We start from the raw sequence: 22,435 nt of genomic DNA, 5'->3' as shown, positions 1-22,435 counted from the left end.
GAAATTACTCTTAACCATTCTCAAGATAATTCTTTTTTTAATAAAGATTTTTAAATTTATTTTTAGAGAGAGGGGAAGGGAGGGAGAGAGGGAGAGAAACATCAATGTGTAAGAGAAACTTTGACCATTTGCCTCTTGCACATGCCTCAACCAGGGACAAAGCTCTGCCAGCAACTCAGGCATGTGCTCTGACTAGGAACCTTTTGCTTTTGCCCACCCTAAGCCATGCTGGTCAGGGCTAAAGATAACTCTCTTTAAACAAACTATTTTTACCTCTAGGTGGCAGCAAATACTAATCAAACAAGAACGGGTACCTGTCCTAGGAAGGAATTATGAGAATATGAACGTGAATTCTTTGTTTTTATGTTTTAAAAGGAGTTACATTAAATGATATTGTCTAAAGCTCTAAAATTATCTCTCAGATTACAATTAGAATAGAGTTTCTTAATCACTAGCAATTTGTTTAAAATATACAGAGAGTATGGAAACTAGTTTCCATTCAGTTTTGCTGTGAATCTAAAACTGCTCTACAAAATAAAGTTTATTAATAAAAAATAGAGGATACTAAATGAGTGCCTTGCTTTAAAAGATGGACATTTCTAGAACATGTTAAATGTAAATTAAATTTCTATCATATTGGGTTGGCCAAAAAGCTCCTGTTTTTCTCCATAATATGGCTCTAGTAGCACTTAGTTGTCTTTAATTTCATTCAAAACAATTTTGTTAGATTGTATTGTGGCAGCTGTCATATCAGTGTGCATTTTTTAAAAAGTCAAAATTGGTGAATTTTTTTATAGTCATTTTAATATTGAAGATGGAAGAAATATGCAACATTTTCAGCATCTTATGCTTTATCATTTCAAGAAAGGTAAAAATACGCTGGCTGGTATAGATCGAGTGTGGGCCTGCAAACCAAAGGGTCGCTGGTTCTAGTCCCAGTCAGGGCACATGCCTGGGTTGTGGGCCTGGTCCCCATTTGTGGACATGTGAGGGGCAGCCACACATTGATGTTTCTCTCCCTCTCTTTCTTCTTCCCTTCCCCTCTCTCTAAATAAATAAATAAAACCTTTAAAAAAAAACAAAGGTAAAAATATAGCTGAGATGCAAAAAAAAGATTTGTGCAGTGTACAGAAAAGGTGCTGTGATTGATTGAACATGTCAAAAGTGGTTTGCAAATTTTCATGCTGGAGATTTCTTGCTAGATGATGCTCCACAGTCAGGTAGACCAGTTGAAGTTGATAGCAATTGGATCGAGACATTAATTGAAAACAATCAATGTTATATACCATGATGGAGGTAGCTGATATATGCAAAATATCCAAATCAATAAAGTTAGTGAAAATGAAAAATGTATCTTTTATTTTATGGAAAAAAACTAAATGGACTTTTTGGCCAACCCAATTCTTTACTTTTAACTTACTTCATAGTTGAGGAGATAACCCATTTTTATTTTTAGTGCAGCCTTGAGTTTCTGAGTCATTTACCAAGTCATTCTCCAAGTAAAGAACAATAAAATGTAAAATAATTAATAGAACCTTATGGCTAATCCTTTTTTAAGTCAAAAGAACTCCAAAGTAATATTAATAGTCATTTCCCTAATTTATTTCACGTAAGTTTGGATTTTTGCATTTCATATTTAGTGTATAACAGCTTCATTGAGATATTATTCACATACCATACAACTCAACTATTTAAAGTGTACAATCAATTGTTTTTAGCATAGTCACAGTTTTGCAACCATCATCACATTGTAGCTATTGATTTACTTTTTGTAGATAGAAAAGAAAAATCCCAGTAGTAGAATAGATCCCTGACTGGAGGTGGAAAACCTGGCTCACCAGTTGTGGTACTGCCCAGCTGGGAACAAATCTTTGGGCCTCTAGTCTTTGAGATGCAAAGATTGAGCCTTTCATTTACTTACTTAAAAGACCACTAAGTTTCTTCTCTGTGTATGCTAAAGGGATTAAAAAAGAAAAAAAGGAACACACCACACTGGTATGTTGGGAGAGGCCGTGGTCCAGCAGGTGATTAATAAGGTTTCACCTAGCTCATTGTTTCTCCTTGGTCTGCAGGCAATGGCCATTTAGAAAACAGCCTTTTTGACCATTTGGAGTGAAAAACTTCCATAGGAAGGGTCATTTTCTTCGTGGTTGGGTGCTTAAACACTAGACTGGGCTGTGTTCTTTGTGACCATAACTTCACTGTTTGCTATTCAAGAACTGAGACCACATGTGATTTTCTCTTTTTTCTATCCTGAAAGGTACTCACAAATCTCTTGAGTTGGGCTTTTGAAAGTCCCTTCAAGTGCTGCCCCTTCCTCTCCCCAGCAAAGATTTTCTCCTTGGCAGTAGTGCCAGTGCTATCTGTGCGGTTCAGATGGGGCCATTTCCAGTAAGATACAAACAGCTATTCACACATCTGAGGACTTTCTTTTTTCCCAGGCCTCTCTGGCAGTGTCCCAGGAGTTCACTGGCTTTTCACTCTGAACAACAAATAACAGTGCTGCTGAGACAAGTTCCTAGTTCACCTTACACTGGAGAACCAGATCAGCACAGTAGCAGATCCTTCTGAATTGACATTTTTCCTTTGAGTAAGACTGCTTTTATTTATACTCTCTTACCCTTAAATAGCCAATGGCCTGCTTTTTTAAAAATAAACTAAGTAGAACAATTTTCTTAGAGAATAAGTGGTATCATGTTAACTAGGAAAGTTTCCTCAAACTTACTCTTTTCTTTGTAACTTTGATTTGTTAGCATCTCAAAATAGCTTTTGTTTTCATGGAGTTTCTGTAAAAGCTACCCCCCAAAAAAGGACAAGAATTATTGAACAGGACCTGGTGAACGAGGAGGAAGAGTAAGAATGTGGAAGTGAGGCTTTACAGACTTTTGGAAAGAGCCCTAAATGAGTCCGGGACTGGGATCTTCATTTGTTGTGTCAGTATTTCTCATGGAGAAATCTTTTAATCCTCTGGGCCTCATGTTCCCCATGAGTAAGATTAGGAGGTTACCTTCCTACATCTGTGATTCTATATGGAATACAAAGTTTGGGAAAGTTATTCAAGAAATAAACATAGGAGTTATTATTAGGACCTTACCAGAGCAGATCCCTAACAAATGCATGAGAATAATCCAAATTATTTAGAGTTGGGTTTGCCAAGTATAAGGGTGTTACTCTGATTTTGCCATCAACTCATTATGCAACCTCAGGCAAGTCTTGCTGCTGGGCTGCTTCTTGGTTTTACTTTCTGCAGATGATTGCAATAATGCTAAATTCCCCCAAGTGCTATAAGGCTTAATTAAGGGTTGTTAAGTCCTTGTAATTACAAGGGAGGAGGTAGGAGTATTAAATAAAGTAACTTACCTAACATATGAGGAGTTTCTATGTTATAAATATTCCCTCAACAATAAAAGTAGAGACAAAAGGTAAAAAAATAGAATTAGATTCTTAAGCCTGATTTATAAAATACTTATTTTTTATGACATTGCTTTTTACAATTAATTTTTTAAAAAGAAACTATACTTTGAGACATACATCAGTTTCCTGTTTAATAAAATTTTAACTTGGAGTTTCTTATATGTATGTGCCTTTTATGTACTATTGTAATTTTATCAGAAATTATCTCTATTCGGACCTGGCAGACTTACGGACAAGATGGAGGCATAGGTAAATATGCGTAGCTTCCTTGCACAACCAAAAGAACAACAAATTTATTTATTTATTTTTATTATAAGGCTTAATTTATTGTCAAATAATGCATGTCATATGAGAACAACAAATTTAAAAACCAAAAATAACCAGAACTCCCAGAAAATCCAACTGTATGGAAGTCTGACAAATAAGGAATTAAAAAAGAAGCATCTTTCAGACTGGTAGGAGGGACAGAGAGGATGCCTGGCAAGGCAGTGGCTGGCAGGTGGGGCAGTCCCACATTCACGTGCAGGTAAACCAGGAGGAACAACTGGGAGTGAGACAGCACAACCCCGAGTTTCATATTTGGGAAATAAAGCCTCCAAAGTTCTGGCTGTAAAAACCTGGGGGGGTTGTGGCAGTGGGAGGAACTGCCAGCCTCCTGCGAATCAGTTTGTTGGAGAGAACCACAGGGTCCTAGAATACACACAAACCCAATCACCTGAGAATCAGCACCAGAAGGGCCCAATTTGCTTGTGGGTACTGGGGGAAGTGACTGAAAGTGGCATGAGAGCTGAGCAAGTGGCAATGTTCCCTCTTGGGTCCCTCCCCGACAGATAGCACCACAAAGAGAGTTGCCCCGTCCTGGTGAATACCTAAGGCCCCGCCCCCCTACATCATAACAGGTGTGCGGAGACGAAGAAATACGGCCCAAATGAAAGAACAAATCAAAACTCCAAAAGAAGAGCAAAGTGATGAGGAGATAGACAGCCTATCAGATGCACAGTAAACAGTGGTAATCAGGATGCTCACCAAACTGATTGAGCTTGGTTGCAAAATGAAGGAACAAATGAAGGCTACCCAAAGTGAAATAAAGCAAACTATACAGGGAACCAATAGCGCGGGAAAGGAAACTGGGACTCAAATCAATGATCTGGAACAAAAGGAAGAAATAAGCATCCAACTGGAATAGAATGAAGAAACAAGAATTCAAAAAAATGAAGAAAGACTGAGGAACCTCTACAACAACTTTAAACATTCCAACATCCAAATTGTAGGGGTTCCAGAAGGAAAGGAACAAGCAAAATAAGTTGAAAACTTATTTGAACAAATAATGAAGGAAAACTTCCACAATCTGGTGAAGGAAATAGACTTCCAGGAAGTCCACAAGGCTCAGAGACTCCCAAAGAAATTGGACCTGAAGAGGAACACACCAAGGCTCATCATCAAGTTACCCAAGATTAAATATAAAGAGAGAATGTTAAAAGCAGCAGAAGGAAAGGAGACAGTTACCTACAAAGGAGCTCCCAACAGACTGTCAACTGATTTCTCAAAAGAGACCTTACAGGCAAGAAGGGGCTGGAAAGAAGTATTTGAAGTCATGAAAGGTGAGGACCTATATCCAAGATTGCTCTATCCAGCAAAGCTATCATTTAGAATGGAAGGGCAGATGAAGTGCTTCCCAGATAAGGTAAAGTTACAGGAGTTCATCACTACCAAGCCCTTATTATATGAAATATTAAAGGGACTTATCTAAGAAATAGAAGAAGATAAAAAATTATGAACAGTAAAATGACAACAAACTCAGAACTATCAACAAATGAACCTAAAAACAAAACAAAAACTAAGCAAACTAGAACAGGAACAGAATCAGAGAAATGGCGATCACATGGAGGGTTTTGAGGGGGGGAAGAGGAAGGGAAAGAGTTGGTGGGGTAAGGTACAGGGAATAAGAAGCATAGTTGGTAGGCATAAAATAGATAGGGAGAGGTTAAGAATGGTATAGGAAACAGACAAGTCAAAGAACTTATATGTATGACCCATGGACATGAACTAAGGGTGGGAGGCGAAGCTGGAGGGTTTGGGGAGTGCTGGGAAGAGGGGGGAACTTGGGAAAACTGTATTAGTATAATCAATAAAATATACTTTAAAAAACTATGAACAGTAAAATTATAGCACACAACTGTCAACAACTGAACCTCTAACATACATACACCCTCCAAACTAAGCAAACAACTGAACAAGAACAGAAACACAGAAATGGAGATCACATGGAGGGTTTTCAGTGGGAAGGGGGAGAATGGGGAGGAAAGTACAGGGAATAAGAAGCATAATTGGTAGGTACAAAATAGACGGGGAGGTTAAGAATAGTACAGAAAATGGAGAAGCCAAATAACTTAAATGTATGACCCATGGATATAAACTTACAGAGTGGGGGGTTGCAGGATTGAGGGTGATAAAGGGGAGAAAAAATGGGACAAATGTAATAGCATAATCAATGAAATATAGTGTAAAAAAACAAATTATCTCTATTTGTCAAATAAAAGGCAATGTAAGCCTGGTTTTCTAGGACAGGAGCAATATTTGGTGGTGGCACTAAATGGTTTGGAGATGGTGGATACATTTGAGATTTCTGGAGTTCTTATCAGGGACTTCTAGAAAATCAGTAGAAGGAGCATGATGGTTTTTGAAAAAAATATGGCAAGAGTGTAAATTGACACAACTGTTTCAAAGAGCAGTTTTTGGCAGTTCTGCTTCTAAGTATATACGTTAGAGCTGTGGTTCTCATAATGGGGCCATGGACCAGCAGCACAGACATTAACTCGGAACTTGTTAGAAAGGTACATTCTCAAGTCATATCCATACCTTCTGAATCAGAAACTCTGGAGAATGGCCTCATAATATGTGTCTTAACAAGCAAGCCCTTTCAGGGATTCTGGTGCTTGCTAAAAGTGAGAACCTCTGTCCTAGAGAAACTCTCTCAGTATGTACCAAGAAACACATACAGAATCTTACTTCAGCTAAGGGTTCATGTGTAATATCTCATTTAATCTTCCCAGCAACCTATAAGCATGGTTCTGTTATTAACCCCATTTTACTAATAACACATTATGCCCATAGGCACAGAACTAGTAAGAGATAGAGCTGGGACTTGAACACATTCTCTGAACTACAGTGCAGTCTTTAAAACCTAGAATCTCCGAACAGACTACAGCAATGTATATTTTCATGAATTTGGGGAAAGTCAAGGACAGCAGCCTCTGCTGTATATTCAGGAGAAAGATTTATTTTATTGATCAAGGCATTCATTAGTACATTAGGCACTTGACATTTATTATCTCATTCAATCTTTGTAACAATTCTTTGATGCATGTCTGTTATCCCTGTTATAGATGACAAGTTTAGTAATTTGCCCAAATTCACACAGCTAGTAAACACCTGGACTTGAGCCCATACTTATAGCCCAAACCCATGCTCTTTCTACTGTAGCTAATTTTCTTTCCTTTTTCCGTAGTCAAGTTCAAAATCAGTACAAAATAGAGTGTGAACTACTCAGGTTATGTGAGTAATAGAACAGTTGAGTTCTAAATAAAGAATTAAAATTTTGCTTTTGTCCATCATAAAATTAAATGAACAATGAAATTATAAAATAAAAATTAAATTTTCAAAATGATGTTTATTCCATTTCCACCGACTTCTTTTTAAAACCTCATTTAAGAGATTTAAAAAAATTTTTTTTCCTGTGTCATGATTTCTCTGATTTGGCACAAAACAGGAGGTTCTGGAATTGCTTATTAGAATAATTACTATTTTGTGTCAACTGGCCTAATATTCCAATATCTTCAGGGCTAAGTTTGGGACAGTTTTGTTGCACGTTCCATTATAAACCCCTTAGGCTGAGCGATACTCTTCTGTAATTTTTCTTCTGAATGTTCTCCTTTTTTCAGGTGAAAATCGTAGCAATGAATGAGAATGTCATTCTCAGGTCAGCCCTAGATAAAAATCTGAGGAGTGCTGTGACTGCTGCTTTCCTCATGCTCCCTGAAAGCTTTTCTGAAGAAGACCTCTTTATAGAGATTGCCGGACTCTCCTATTCAGGTTAGTACGTTCGGTTCCCAAATTTTCTGCAAGAAGATTTGTTGTTTGAAGACTGTACAAACATCCCACTCCTCACTCTACAAAGGAGCTGTATCCACCTTAGTTCCAAAACCCATCACTTCCTGTGAAGCTTACTGCAAAAGTCCAGTGATTTGCCTCCAAAGTCTCATCCTCTCCACATCTGTACATGCAGTACTGCAGGGTAATCCTTTTGTTGTTGTTAAGTTTTATTTTGAAACAATTTCAAACTTATGGAAAAATTTCAGTAGTACAGAAGACCTATGTATCCTCTGCCCAGATTTAGTAATTTTAACATTTTACTACATTTGTTTCTCTGTACCAGTGGTTTTCAAACTTTAGTGTGGAATCCCCTGGAGAGCTTGTTAAAATAGACTACTGGGCCCACTCCAGGTAGCTGCTTTTTAGTAGTTCTGGGATGGGGCCCAAGATTTTATATTTCTAGCAAGTTCCTGGGTAATGCTAATGTTTCTTCAGGGATCCCACTTTGAGAGCCGCTGCTCTCTCTATATCTAAGTATACTGTGTTATGTATTTTTTATGAATCATTTAAGAGCAGGCCACATATCATGTTCCCTTTAGGCCAAATATTTCCAGTATGTGTGTCCAAAGAACAAGGACATTCTCTTATATAACCACCGTGCAGTTTTCAAATTCAGGAAATTTAACACTGATTCAGTACTTTTATCAAATTGATAATCCATATTCCAGTTGTCCCAATAATGTCCTCCATGGTATTTTTTCCCCTCCAGTATATAATTCATTCAAGGATCATATATTATATTGAGATATCATGTCTCTTTTATCTTTTAACCAGGAATACTTCCTCAGCCTTTCTTTATCTTATATGACATTCATATTTTTGAAGTCTACCAGTGATGTTTATGTCCTAATAAGCAGTTTTTTCTCACTTTTAAGCAATTTAGAGAGACATTTGAGGTATTTGCTTCTTTTTTTTAAAGGATTTTATTTATTTATTTTTTGAGAGAGGGGAAGGGAAGGGGAAAGAGAGGAAGAGAAACATCAATATGTGTTTGCTTCTCTCATGCCCCCAACCAGGGACCCAACCCACAACCCAGGCATTTGCTCTGACTGGGAATCAAACCTGCAACCCTTGAGTTTTCAGGCCAGCACTCAATCCACTGAGCCACACCAGACAGGGCTAAATATCTTGCTTCTCATCAAACTGTTCCTCCTAGGTCAAGTATCCATTGATGATTCTTGTTCAAACCCAACTTTTTACTATGATGGTTACAAAGTGATGACTTTCCAACTCTACCTCTTCCTCTACATTAAGGGAAATCTTCCCTATTTATTTATTTGTTTGTTTGTTTATCTAAATATTAGTTTCCTTTCCCTTTCACTTAACCAGCTGTGTTTCTCAGATATGTTGGGGGCCCCTTCAGAGGCCAAGGGGAAAGCTGAGAGAGGATAGAGCCCTGGCCCCTTGACCCAGCTGTAACCAGAAGAATACCACACTTATCTCTTTATTATATTAAAGAGTATATAAAATTTCATTTACAAAAAAGTAGTCTTCTACTTTAAAAAATAGTTTGAAAACCACTATCTAAAGTAAATATCCTCTTTTCCAACTTTTGAGCCAAAAAACTATGCTCAAAATATTGCAGAAGCAGTTTGGTAATTTTTTGAATCTCTGTACAGATAAGATTTCATGGAAATGTAATGCTGAAAGAGACCTTAAAAGTCTTACTCTTCAGTGTTTTTCCCAAAATGTGTCTAGCATGACCACAGCTGTAACTGCAACACTGTGGAGAAAGAAGTCTTGGTTGCTTCCAGTTCCATGTGGCAGCACCCTTGCTGTTCCACAAAATGTGGGGGAGGGGCAGGAGTGGCAGGAGTGCAGGTTTACATGCAACATGTGGAGAATGGGGTCACTTTGTTAGGGAATTCCCCCACCTTGCTCCCTGTGAGAAAGATGGACCAGAAGCCTTTCATTGACTTTGTGGAAGAAAATGCAGAGCCATTCTCTGCTTTGCCTATACCACAAGAACTCTTCCATGTTTTCCCATGTCATCAACATCAGCACAGGATTAGGCAGCTTCTAGGAGTTTTCTATAAATTCTGAACATTGACTAAAGAAGTTTACCGATAACATAACTGCTTTTCCCTATTAGCGGACTTCAAGTTAGTCTTTTATTAAAATATATTTTGTTGATTATGCTATTACAGTTGTCCCATTTCCTCTTCATTCCCCTCTACCCTGCACCCCCCTCTCACCCACATTCCCCCCCGTTAGTTCATGTCCATGTGTCATAAGTTCTTTAGCTTCTACATTTCCCATAGTATTTTTACCCCTAGCCTCGTCTATTTTCTACCTACCATCTATGCTACTTATTCTCTGTACCTTTTCCCCCTCTCTCCTCCTCCCACTCCCCTCTTGCTAACCCTACATGAGATCTCCATTTCTGCGGTTCTCTTCCTGTTCTAGTTGTTTGCTTAGTTTGTTTTAGGTATGATTGTTAATGATTGTGAGTTTGCTGTCATTTTACTATATGTGTTTTTTATCTTCTTTTTCTTAGGTAAGTCCCTTTAACATTTTATATAATAAGGGCTTGATGATGATGAACTCCTTGAACTTGACCTTATCTGAGAAGCACTTTATCTGCCCTTTCATTCTAAATGAAAGCTTTGCTGGATAGAACAATCTTGGATGTAGGTCTTTGGATTTTATGACTTGGAATACTTCTTTCCAGCCCCTTCTTGCCTGCAAGGTCTCTTTTGAGAAATCCACTGACAGTCTGATGGGAACTCCTTTGTAGGTAACTGTCTCCTTATCTCTTGCTGCTTCTAGGATTCTCTCCTTCATTTTAATCTTGGGTAATATAATTATGATGTGCCTTGGTTTGTTTCTCCTTGGGTCCAACTTCTTTGGGATTGTCTGAGCTTCCTGGACTTCCTGGAAGTCTGTTTCCTTTGCCAGATTGGGGAAGTTCTTCTTTATTATTTGTTCAAGTAAGTTTTCCACTTGTCACTCTTTCTTTTTCCCATCTGGTACCCCTATAATTCAGATGTTGGAACGTTTAAAGATGGTTCCCAAGCCTCTCCTCATTTTTTTGAATTCTTGTTTCTTCCGTCTTTTCTGTTTGATTGTTTCTTTCTTCCTTCTGATCCACTCCCTTGATTTGAGTCCCAGTTTTCTTCCCATCCCCATTGGTTCCCATGCATTTTCCTTCATTTCACTTAGTGTAGCCTTCTTTTTTTAATCTAATTTGCAACCAAATTCAACCAGTTCTGTGAGCATCCTGATCACCAGTGCTTTGAACTATGCATCCGATAGGTTGGCTATCTCTTCAGTTAGTTGTATTTGTCCTGAAGCTTTGATCTGTTCTTCTGTTTGGGCCTTTTTTTTTTTTTTTTTTTTTTTGTCTTGTTGTGCCTGTTACATAGTGAGGGGCGGAACCTTCGGTGTTCACCAGGGAGGACCGACCCAGATCGCTGGGTTGTGACACTGTATGTGGTGGCGGGGTCAGGGAGGGGCAATGGCATTTGTTCCCCTCTCTCTTGGATTTTGGTCCCTTCTGCTGCTTCCCACAAGCAAATTGGGCCCTTCTTGTGCTGGTTCCTGGGTGGGTGGGTTTCCATACATTTTAAGACCCTATGGGTCTCTCCAATGAACTCTCCTGTGAGGCTGGGAGTCTCTCCTGCCACCTCAACCCCTTCAGGTGTTTTCAATCAGTGTTTTGAGGCTTTATTACCCCGCACTGGGACCCTGGGTTGTGCGGTCTGTCTCACTCCCCAGTTTTGTCTGGTTTATCTGCATGCAAATGTGGGACTTCCCAGTCAGCCAGCCACTTTGTACCCTATGCACAGCTTCACAGTCGCCACCTCGCTGGGTCTGCCTGTTGCTACTCTGCTCCTGGGGTCTGTCAGCTAATGCCTGCGTGCCCAGGGTACACCTGCTGCAGCCTTGTGTGCCCAGTGCCACCACTTTTTTTGCCGTGACCCCTCTCTGCCCAGCCGCTTGACTCTGCCTTTCCTACCGGTCTCGATGAATATGTCTATTTTAATTCCTTGGTTGTCAGACTTCCATACAGTTCAATTTTCTGTTGTTATTTTGTTTCTAAATTGTTGTCTGTATTTTGATTGTGTGAGGAGGCACAGTGTGTCTACCTATACCTCCATTTTGGCCAGAAGTCCACTATCAGTCTTTAGCTGATTTTTCTTTTGCCTCCTGGAAGAATCATATTTTTATACTCCTGGTTTCTCCTGTGCTATGAGACATATCTAAGTTGTTCAGTGACTGTTTTCTGACTCATAACAGTATCTTTTATAATATTTATTAATGTCGCTGTATAGCAGCTCTGTACCAGACACAAAGAGGTAGGTAGGTGGGCATGTAGATAGTTAATTTATTTCACACTGAATCCTCACACAATAGCCCTATTTGTTTAATAAATATTTATCTTACCATGTGCCACACATTTCATGGTAGGCCCTAGGTATACTCTAGTGAGCATGATATGAGTGAAATATTTCATGGAGTTTATGTTCTTTTAAGATAGAGAGAGGCAATAAAGAATCAATAAGGTAATTTCAGATAGCGGTTAAAAGCTATGAAGAGAAGAAAATGAATCAGGTTGAGAGTGGGGCCATCTTTACAACGGATAGGCAGTGGTGAGAGCTAAGCTGAGACCTAGTTGGTGACAGAGGCAGCCCCAGAGTGTTGGGAGAAAGGCACTCAGAGGAGGGGCGTCAGGAGTCTGGTTTCCAATCTTTTTGTGTCTGACTCCAGCTCTCTCAGTCTCCAGGCCCCCCATTTCTAAGTAGTTTCAGCTTATTTTCTTGCTATTATATTATTTATTGCTTAACCCAGATTTGGATCTGAGAATTTGGGCAAGTATTCCACAATACTCATTTCAGTGAGGTTGGCTTCTTACTGCAAAACTCAGGACATGCTTCTTGGCAGATCCTCTCCAGAGGGAACTGCTTACAACTCTCTGCAGGCACTAGCTTATGAATGAGACACTTTCCAAAAAAGTCTTCAACATAATACAGATGATGGTGGTTCCTAAGCCAGGACACAGTATAATTCATAATTACCTACTCTATAATATGCTGGAATTGGGCTAGAACAGTGAGGATAGGGAAGGATCCTGGCCCTGCAGGGGTCTTTCATAGGCACGAAATCTGCCCAAGGCGATGTGTTGAAAGGCATGTTCCTCCTCCTGCCTTTCCTGGGTTTCTGAGAACCCAGCATCCTTGAATGGATTCAATTCTGTCCCTTTGGCAAACCACCCAAACCTCCCAAGCCCTCAGAATATTCCAAACTTTAAAATACCTACCAATCTTGTTTTATATACAACTTTGACATTTATTTTTCATCTGTTTCCAGTTGAGAGATAATATGTTGTCCCTAACTTGTGAAGTTCCACATTCTCCCTGGAAGGGACAGGCAGAGGAGGACCAGAAAAAAACAGTGTTTCTCCAGTTATTGGGCAAGTTCCTGCCAGTAATTACTGGCAGAGGTAAGATCTATCAGTATTACTGGTGGTAATAATAGTCCCTACATTTAACATAGTATTTAAGGATCACTTTGGCTGCCCCAGGGCAGTATTTGTGGCATTATTGTTGTACATGATGGTGAGAAAGGAGTAGGTGGAAGATGGCAGAGGAGAAAGCTCTCTAATCCTTCAGTTATTCTTAGAAGTCAGCATTTAAGTGAATAGAAAAGGAAAACCAAATAAACTTTAAAGTTCACCTCGAACTTTCTTATGTAAGTACAAACTATTAAAAGTACTAAATTTAGGTAATGATCTGGGTTTCACATTTATCAAGCAAATCAGCATTTCATACCTTATAAAGAATTGTAGATATAATTTTTGCTTTAGAGAACTTCACATTAGTTAACATTCAGTCATAGTGAGTCAGTGGTCGACTTACAAAATGACACATGTAAGAAAAGGAAAGGAAGTGTGTGAAAGAACATGGATTGTTTAGGAGAGGAGTAGATTGATGTGACTTGAAGTCCAAGGCTTATGATATCAGTAAATAGCATTTATTATTTTGTGCCAGGAATGATTCTCAATACTTTTGATCCAGTTGTCTGGTGAGTTAGTAGGTGTTGGAGCTGAAACTTTAGCCCACACTCCTAACCATTTAATTTCATTGCTTCTCTGATACTTTGGAGAAGAGGTTAGAACCGTGTCAGGTTGGGAGGGGCATTGAATACAAGGTGAAAAAAAAGTAGAATTTGACAAGCTGTATACAAGTAGGAGCTATAGAAGTCTTCAGGCATTGCTGTGAAAAGATCATTTTGCCACCACCGTGCAGGAGAGAGCAAATAATTACAAGGTCTCCTATGTCAATCACTCTTCTAAACTCTGTAGCTAAAGGAAGTAGATAAGGCAATCATTGCCCCTGCCCTCATGAGTCTTTCATTCTAGTTGAAAAGTCAGACAGCAAACAGTGGCAGCACTGGACTAGGGGAAGAAGGTGGACATGGCCTCTGGGAAGACCTCTCTAAGAGGTGACACTTGAACTGAGAGCACCAACACATGAGGACCCATGAGGAGAGCCCAGATAACAGCTTTCCAGGCAGAGAGGAGCCTGCTGGGAGTATAGTTAGGACAGTGTCTGTGTCCAGTTGCCCTTGTGTCCTCAGTCTCTGAAATACTGTGTGACACATCGTAGGCACTCTGTGCGTATTTGCTGGGTGGATGGACAGGGAGACCAATGATTGTGAATGATGGCAAGGACTTGAACCAGAGCAGTGCCTCAGTGCAGTGAGCAACTTCACATGAAAACAGTCAACATTAAACCCTTAACTACTTAAATTAAGCATCCTATTTTGGACCTTGATTTTAAAAACTTAATATTAATTAATGGAAGGCAGCCTTAGTGAAATGTTTAAAACTGGGGGGCTCTGGAGTCAGATGCCTGGCTTTAAATTTTAGCTGTACCCTTAATTAACTTTTTGGGGTGAGTTTCTTTTTTTGTTATGACTCAGTTTCTTTATCTCTAAAAAAGGCTTTTATACAAATCAAATTATATAAAGTGCTTAGCACAGTACCTGGCATATGGTAAATGCTCAATAAATGTTAGCCATTATTTTAGATATGTGTTTGCTTTTATTAACACAGCTGCTTGATATAATAGACAACAGAAAGGTAAATACTGCATTCAGACCTGAGTGAGAATACTAGTTTTGTAGAGGTGCTTGAACCTTTCTAAGCCCATTTTCTTACTTGTAAGCTAGAAACTATCTCATAAAAAAATTTCAGTGAAATAATATATATAAAAGCCCCCAGCATCATACCTCATTGATAGTTGGTGCTCAGAAAATGATTGCTATTATTATTTGGTACTATTATCATGTATAATTGCTGGCCACATAGGTTTTCCCAGGTTGAGACACAATGTTTTGCTCATTCTGTAATTGACAGACACTCAGGTTGGCTCCATTGGTCATTGTTTTATTAGTGACACTGCTGTGAATCACTTTGGACAAATTACTTTGTTAGGGAAAGGGGTACAGGGTGCACTGATGTTCTCAGATATGTTCTCCAAAGTGGAATTATGTAACTGTAAGAATTACAAAACTTGCTCTGCCTGGTGTAGCTCAGTGGATTGAGTGCTGGCCTGCTAACCAAAAGGATTGCCAGTTCGATTCCCAGTCAGGGCACATGCCTGGTTGTGGGCTAGATCCTCAGGGAGGGGCATGCGAGAGGCAACCGATGGATGTTTCTCTCACACATTGATGTTTCTTTCTCCCTATTTCTCCCTCCCTTCCCCTCTCTCTAAAAAATACAGAGAGAGAGAGAGAGATAAATAAAATCTTTAAAAATTTTTACAAAAGTTGTTACGTGTTGATAAATAATGTTTGTCAAAATTAGCAGAATACTGACATCAGGTGGATTTATTTGACCCTTTGCAGTCCTGAGGAATGAAAACACCTTCCAACACTTGTGTAAGAGAAAAATGGCTACATCATTTGAACAGGCCCAGTTACTTCTAGGAATAAAACAAAGCAGTGAAGAAGTTTAGCTGCCAGCTGAGTGATTCTTGGAGAAATAATTAGAAATGGGTGCCAGCACTCTAAAGTGTGAATAAACATCCCATTTCTGGGTCCTGGTAAAAGTCAGTAAATTTCTTCTGGAGTGAGAGCTATTAGGATTTGTTCCATGATAGTCACACTCTCTGAAACTTGCAAGCAGTGTCATCTGATGACTTGCATACTATGGATTACGCATTTCAGAAATTTGGAAGCGTATTTCTCAATGCTTGGCAAGCTCAAGCTTTTGCTGAAGCCTCATTTGGGACTCTGCACTTGTTACTTGTTACTTACTTACTTTCTGAGAATGCAACACTCCTGAAGTAATGTTAATTGTCAGTAGTGTCTAACATTTATGGATTATTTACTGCTTGTTAGATATTGTTGTTTTTTAACTTATTTTATTTTTCAATTACAGATAACACTTGATATTATTTAATATGAGTTTCAGGTGTACAGCATAGTGTTAGACAACAGTTACATAATTTATGAAGTGATCCTCCCAATAATTCTAGTGCTCACCTGTGAGGTATTGTTCTAAGTGTTTTACACGTATTAATTAACTCATTTAATCCTTGAAATGTATAGACTGTTGCTTTCATTTCATATTTGAGGATACTGAAGCCCAGAGAAGTTAAGTAGCTTATTCTGGGTCACGTAGCTTGTAAGGCTAGAGCCAGGATCTGAACACAGGCAGTCGGTCAGGTTCTGGAACCCTCACTCTTAACATTTCACTGTTGTAGAAAAGGTTCGTTATGGTGAGTGTCATTCCTGCTTCACATCCAGGACACTTTTTCCTTGGGGACCCTTGTCATCCACTTCCAGTCATCATTTTCTGCTTGTATTTTTTTCATGGCACTTTTCACCACCTGAAATGCTCTTTATTTTATTTATTTGTAGGTTTGCTTGTCTTTGGTCTGTGTTCTACCATACAGATAGAGAGGGCAGAAATTTTGGTCTGGTTTTGCTCACTCTATTTCAGGGCTTACTAGGTGCTCAGTAAATAATGAATGGATGGATGAATAGTTGTGATATTGGTTCCCTCCTGAACCAGCGTCATAAACCTGATTTCTCCCCATTCTTTCCCACATGCATCCATTTTGTGTCCTGTAAAGTATGTAAAAGAAAAAGTAATTCAAATTTATATCACTAAGTACATCAGCTATTCTTTTCTTTTAAAGATTTTATTTACTTATTTTTAGAGAGAGAGGAAGGAAAGGAGAAAGACAGGAAGAAAAATACCAATGTGTGACCACCTCTCACACAGCCCCTCACTGGGGACCTGGCCCACAGCCCAGGCATGTGTCCTGACCAACAATTGAATTGGTGACACTCAGTTCCCAGTCTGCACTCAGTCCACTGAGGCACACCAGCCAGGGCACATCAGCTATTCTTATCTCATTCTCTTTTACGTGTGAATTAGTCTTCTGCAGCAATGGAGATATTGAGAGGATGCATTTCAAATTGTGTGTTAGACTGCCTTCTAGAAATATTGCCTCAGTCATCTTTGAATAAATAAGTATTATTTCGCCCACATGTAAAAGAATGAGGTTGAACCCATAACTTATACCATAAAAACATTAGCTCAAAATAAATTATAGATTTAAGAGCTAAAACTATAAAACTCTTAAATGAGTGACTTTGGGTTAGATAGTAGTTTCTTAGATATATACTAAAAATACAAGCAACAAAAGAAAATGTAGATACATGGGACTGAATAAAAATTAAAATTTTGTGCTGCAAATGATACCATCAAGAAAATGAAAAGGCAACGAACAAAATGTGATGAAAGACTTACAAGTTACATATCTGATCATGAGGGACTAGTATCCAGAATATATAAAGAATTCTTATAATGTAATAAAAAGACAAATAACTCAGTATGGAAATAGGCAAAGGATTTAATAGACATTTTTAAAAAGAGTATACAAATAGCAAATAAGCACATGAAAAATGCTTAGCACCATTAGTCATTAGGAAAATGTCAATCAAAACCACAGAGACACCACTTCATGCCCACTGCAATGGCTATAATCAAAAAGACAGACATGAATAAGTATTGGTGAGGATGCAAAGAAATTGAAACCCTCATATATTGCTGGTAGGATCATGAAATAATACAGCTGTTTTGGAAAAACAGTTTGTCAGTTCCTCAAAATATTAAACAAGCATTACCATGTGACCCAGAATTCTACTCCTGGTTATCTAACCAATAGAAATGAGAACAAAAAAAAAAAAAAGAAAAGAAATGAGAACATACATCCACACAAAAACATGTACACAAATGTTCATAGCAGCATTATTTATAATGAATAGCCTAAAAGTGGGAACAACCCAAATGTCCAACTGAGGAATGGATAAATAAAATGTGACACATCTACCCAGTGGAGTATGTTTTAGCCATAAATAGGAATAAGTACCGATGACTGCTACAACATGATGAACTTTGAAAACTTATGTTAAGTCATAAAAGACCATATGTTGTACAATTTCATTTATCTAAAAAGTCCAGAATACCATATGATCTCTCCTTTAACTGGAACATAATCAACAAAAGAAAAAAAATAAACAAAATGTAACCAGAGACATTGAAATTAAGAACAACCTAACAATAACCAGAGGGGCCAGGGGAGGGGGCAATGCGGGGGAAGGGTTTTCAGGAACTACTATAAAGGACACATGGACAAAACCAAGGGGGAGGGTGGAAGCAGGGGGGGAAGGTGGGTTTGGCTGGTTGGATGGAGTGGTGGTGGGGAAATGCAGACAACTGTAACTGAACAACAATAAAATAATTAAATAAAAAAATAAAATGTCCAGAATCAGCAAATCTGTAGAGACAGAAAACAGGCTTTCTTTGCTTCGGGCTGGCGGTGAGAGGGTAGGGGAGATGGGGCATGGACACAGAATGGACTAATGGATACAATTTCTTTCAGGGAGGCCAAAACTTTCTGAAATAAGATGGCTACACCACTCTGTAAATATACTAAAAAACGTTGACTTGTATACTTCACATGGGTGAATTATGTGGTATATAAATTATATCTCAAAAAAAGCTGTTAAAATGAATATTATTTTGCCCGATTAACCTCCAGTGTGGGCTCCTGTTTTTAAACACTACCGCCTAAGAAGTACCCCACTGCTGGAACCTGCACTGAAGAACTATTTTTATAGCACTTGCTGCCCTAGGTAGATTGGATATCTTTATATCTCCAATGTCTAGTGCAGCTCGTTGTACTTAGTAGCCACCCAAATATTTATTGAACTGAAATGACAGCCATATTGCAGTTCATTTAAGAAGGGAGAAAGTTAGCTAGTCATTTTCTTTAAAGACTTGGCTTCCTCTACCCCCATCCTTTGCCTATTGTGTATGTATGTGTTTATGTATATGTGTATATTGTAACAATATCTGTCTTACTATTTACAAAGCATTCTCAAATACTTTAACTCTTTTAAATCTAAAAGCAACCTTGTCAGCTTAGTATAATTGTTACAGCCATTTTACAGAGAAGAAAACTAACTTAGATAAGTTAATCTCCAGTCACCAGGGGACATTTCCAGACCTGAAAGCCAGGCCCCTTCCACTGTACTGCACAGCCTCTCACATCCCTACATTCATAAGAAGGTCCCTGCCCACTGTGGCATGCCAGCAGCACAGAGCAGTCAAGCCAAGTACACATGGTTTACAAGCCTCTGAGTTTGTCTCATTCTAGAGTCAAAGAGAAATTATCCTTTTGGTTACCTATTTTATTAAATTGACTTGAGCAGTCAAGAGTTAAACCCATCAGTAGAGGCATAAAATAAAAGTCAGCAGTTTTCTCAATTTCTGTGTTCTGTTGCAAACATCTCTGACAGTAAGAAGAATTGATTCTTATGATCAGATGCTGGTTCATGCTGTGCCCACGATTTTATTTATTTTGTTCTGAAGAAATGGGTAATAAGCCCATCTGCTTGCTGTTCCCTGTGGCTGAGCTAGTTCTGTTGCACAGCAGTTGGAGAAATTCAGTTCAGCAGTTATTTATTGATATGCCTTCCGAGTGCCAGGCAGTACACCAAGGAGCTGCGGGGACAGAGACAAGTAAGCCCCAGTCCTCATTCTCAGGGAGTCCTTAGTTTTTTCCAAGCCCTTTAATCATGGCATGCGATTGTTCTTCAGGAAGGATTTGGATTAGTTTGTGTTCACGTTTTGGTATAATGCAGTCCCTCCCTCAGAAAGTTGCTATCTAAAGCATAAGAATTTTTTGTTGGTTGAATGTACAGAAAAAGAAGAAATGACACAAATGTTGAGGACTCATCAGTGATCCAAACTGGTCTTTCACGTCAGAGCCAGCCCAGTTAGACTCAGAGTTTGCTGACATTTCATCCCCTCACAGATCAGCAGAACCCATTTCTAGACTCTAAGCAAAAGCATAAGGATTCACACGATCGAAATCCAGCTTCCTTTCCCTTCACAGTTGCCAGGTCATCACTTCTCAGCATCCTGTGAATTTATTTTAAAACGCTAGAAGCGATATGCCAGCATTACAGCAGTGAGGGCGGTGGAGGAAAATTACAGAGTAAAACCAGTCACCTCAAATGTCGCTTCGCTGATACTGAAAGGCAGCTGGATCTTGTGCCTCAGTCTCTCCTCACCTGTACAATTGGGAATAAGGAGACTTAAATAAGATAGGAACTGTAAAGTACACACAAAAGCCCACAATAAACGTCTTATTAGAGCGAACAACCATTTTTATGTAGTTTGTCTTGTTTTTGCTGTTTTTGTTTTTTTTACCAAGTTGTTTTCTTATACTTTTGTATCCTGTTTTCTTTTTTTTTTTTAATCCTCACTTCAGGATATGTTTGTTTGTTTTTTATTGATTCCAGAAAGAGAAGGGGGAGAGAGAGAGAAAGAAACATCGATCAGCTGCCCCTCCAACCCCTGCTCCCACCACCATATGCACCCCCCTCCCCATACTGGGGATCAAACCTGCAGCCTTTGGAGTATGGGATGATGCGCCAACCACTGAGCAACCCACCCAGGGCTTGTATCCTGTTTTCTTATATGACCATTTTCCTCTTGTCCTGTGTGGTTACTGTAATTTTTTTCATTGATTTGAAAGAGAAACATTGATTTGTTGTTCCACTTATTTTTGCATTCATTGATTGATTCCTTTATGTGTTCTGACCAGGAAGGAACTCACAATCTTGGCATATTGGGTCAACCCTCTAACCACCTGAGCTACCCAGACAGGGCTGATTAATGTAATTTTTAATGGTTGTACACTGTTCCATGGTTGGGTACAGGTGTACCATCATAGCTTATCTATTCCCCTGTTGTTGGTCATTTGGGTTGCTTCTAGTATTTCAATAAATAGTGTTTCAGTGAATAGTTGTATGTATGTAGTGTATTAGGCAGTTTCCTTCAGCTCTATGTCTTCGTTGCCTTGATACTAAATGGGGTTAGAATAGTATCTACCTGACAGGACGGATATGTGGGTTAAAGGAGGTAATACAGCAAAGCACTTGGAACGGTACATGATGCTTACCAGATGCTCAATAAACTTTAGCTCATAACCTCTGTTTGGGTTTATTTCTTTAGACATGCTCTCCAGAGATGAGTTTTAGCAATTTATGATGACAACAGCAGTCATTCCAGGTTTTAAACATTTAAGTCTCTCCCTTTAAAAAATAATAGTGAAAAAACAAGGTCATCCATATTTGGGCAGCTTGTTATGAACAGAACTCACTTCTCTCGTTGCATTGAAGAGTCAGACCTTGTGTCATGAAGGTCTGGTTCCAGAGGCCCCAGCCTTCCTGAGTGTGCTCTCTTGAGCTTTCAGTCCCCAGCTGTTTTCCACCACATTATAGCATAAGTTGGCCTTAAAAACCAGGGATATTTTATTCCTTACTACAGTATATGTGTGTGTGTGTGTGTGTGTGTGTGTGTAGCTGTATATCTTTGTATATCTTCTAATTTTTTTCTAAGACAACCAACAGCTTGCTCTAGGAAAATGTTCTGTGGCATGGAATGATTTTGATGACTCCTCCCTGTCCCCCATCATCTCCAACCCCCAAAAGACATCAGCCAGGGTAATCATTTGTCCTGATTTGCCTAGTTTGTACTTGTCCCTGTGGAATTATTTATAGTGCTTCCTTCATCCTCAAAAGTGAACTAGTTTGGATGGTAAACTAAATTGCCATATTATCCCAGGGGGTTCCTCAGCAGCTAGGGTATCTGAGTGACTTGCTACCTCATTACCTACCTACACAGCTTCTACCTGCCAAGCAAAGGTTTCAGCCGCATTGCTTTCTCCAAGCTTCACCTGGGTGGGAGATGCTCGCATGTGCCCAGCCTTAAATTAACGTTATCCTAATTGACATTCACTCCAGTTTTCCCATTTTATTACCTTTCCCCTCTATATCTTGCTGGTAATTGTCAATGGCATAGGCAGGACAGGACACTTTACATTTGTTTCAGAAGTTGCTCTTTGTCCTTCAGAATGATATATTTTACAGCTTAATTCATTCCACAGGCAAATGTTCTGTTTCTCATTTTACTTCACTTAAAATTTTAAAAATTATATCTGCTTTCAAGTTCATCTTAAATGTAAAGAAGGTAGTAGGACTTTTAACACTTGCTGCTCTTGCCTTTATCAAATATAATAAGGTGTTTATATTCATAAAGCACCTCAAAAGCCCTCAGGCAAACAGGGCAAACAGGTTCATGCTGAGTAAGTAAGAACAAGGTCACGTTGAAGGTGATTTCCTTGCTGGGTCACAAGCAATGTTCTGTTTACAAGATGAAAGTTTGTAAATACAGAAGCGTCTGCATTGGAAAAACAGAAACAAATTACCTTGTCAATGATGATTACCTTTTGTACTTAGGTAACTATGTTTTAACTGTGGTAAAAGGCATTATGATTTG

General features: G+C 38.9%; 1 protein-coding gene across 5 annotated transcripts in view; it reads left to right on the top strand.

Annotated features, from left to right (window-relative positions):
* The window catches only part of TAMM41 (TAM41 mitochondrial translocator assembly and maintenance homolog), a 54,888-nt gene that overhangs the window by 8,707 nt on the left and 23,746 nt on the right, over positions 1 to 22,435 (top strand). For 4 of the 5 annotated variants that reach the window (XM_037139313.2, XM_037139314.2, XM_037139312.2 and 1 more), the window contains one exon: positions 7,356 to 7,506. In XM_037139313.2, the coding sequence (XP_036995208.1) occupies positions 7,356 to 7,506 (151 nt within the window). Of the gene's footprint in view, positions 1 to 2,444; positions 2,591 to 7,355; positions 7,507 to 22,435 lie in introns of those variants that run through there. The other variant, XM_037139317.2, reaches the window with a different exon arrangement.

This window comes from Artibeus jamaicensis, unplaced genomic scaffold (assembly GCF_021234435.1).
Source record: "Artibeus jamaicensis isolate MK-2021 breed Jamaican fruit bat unplaced genomic scaffold, CSHL_Jam_final contig_519, whole genome shotgun sequence".
In the NCBI taxonomy this organism is placed as follows: domain Eukaryota; kingdom Metazoa; phylum Chordata; class Mammalia; order Chiroptera; family Phyllostomidae; genus Artibeus; species Artibeus jamaicensis.
The sequence above is the reverse complement of the archived record's forward strand: the minus strand, read 5'-3'. Positions and strand labels throughout refer to the sequence as shown.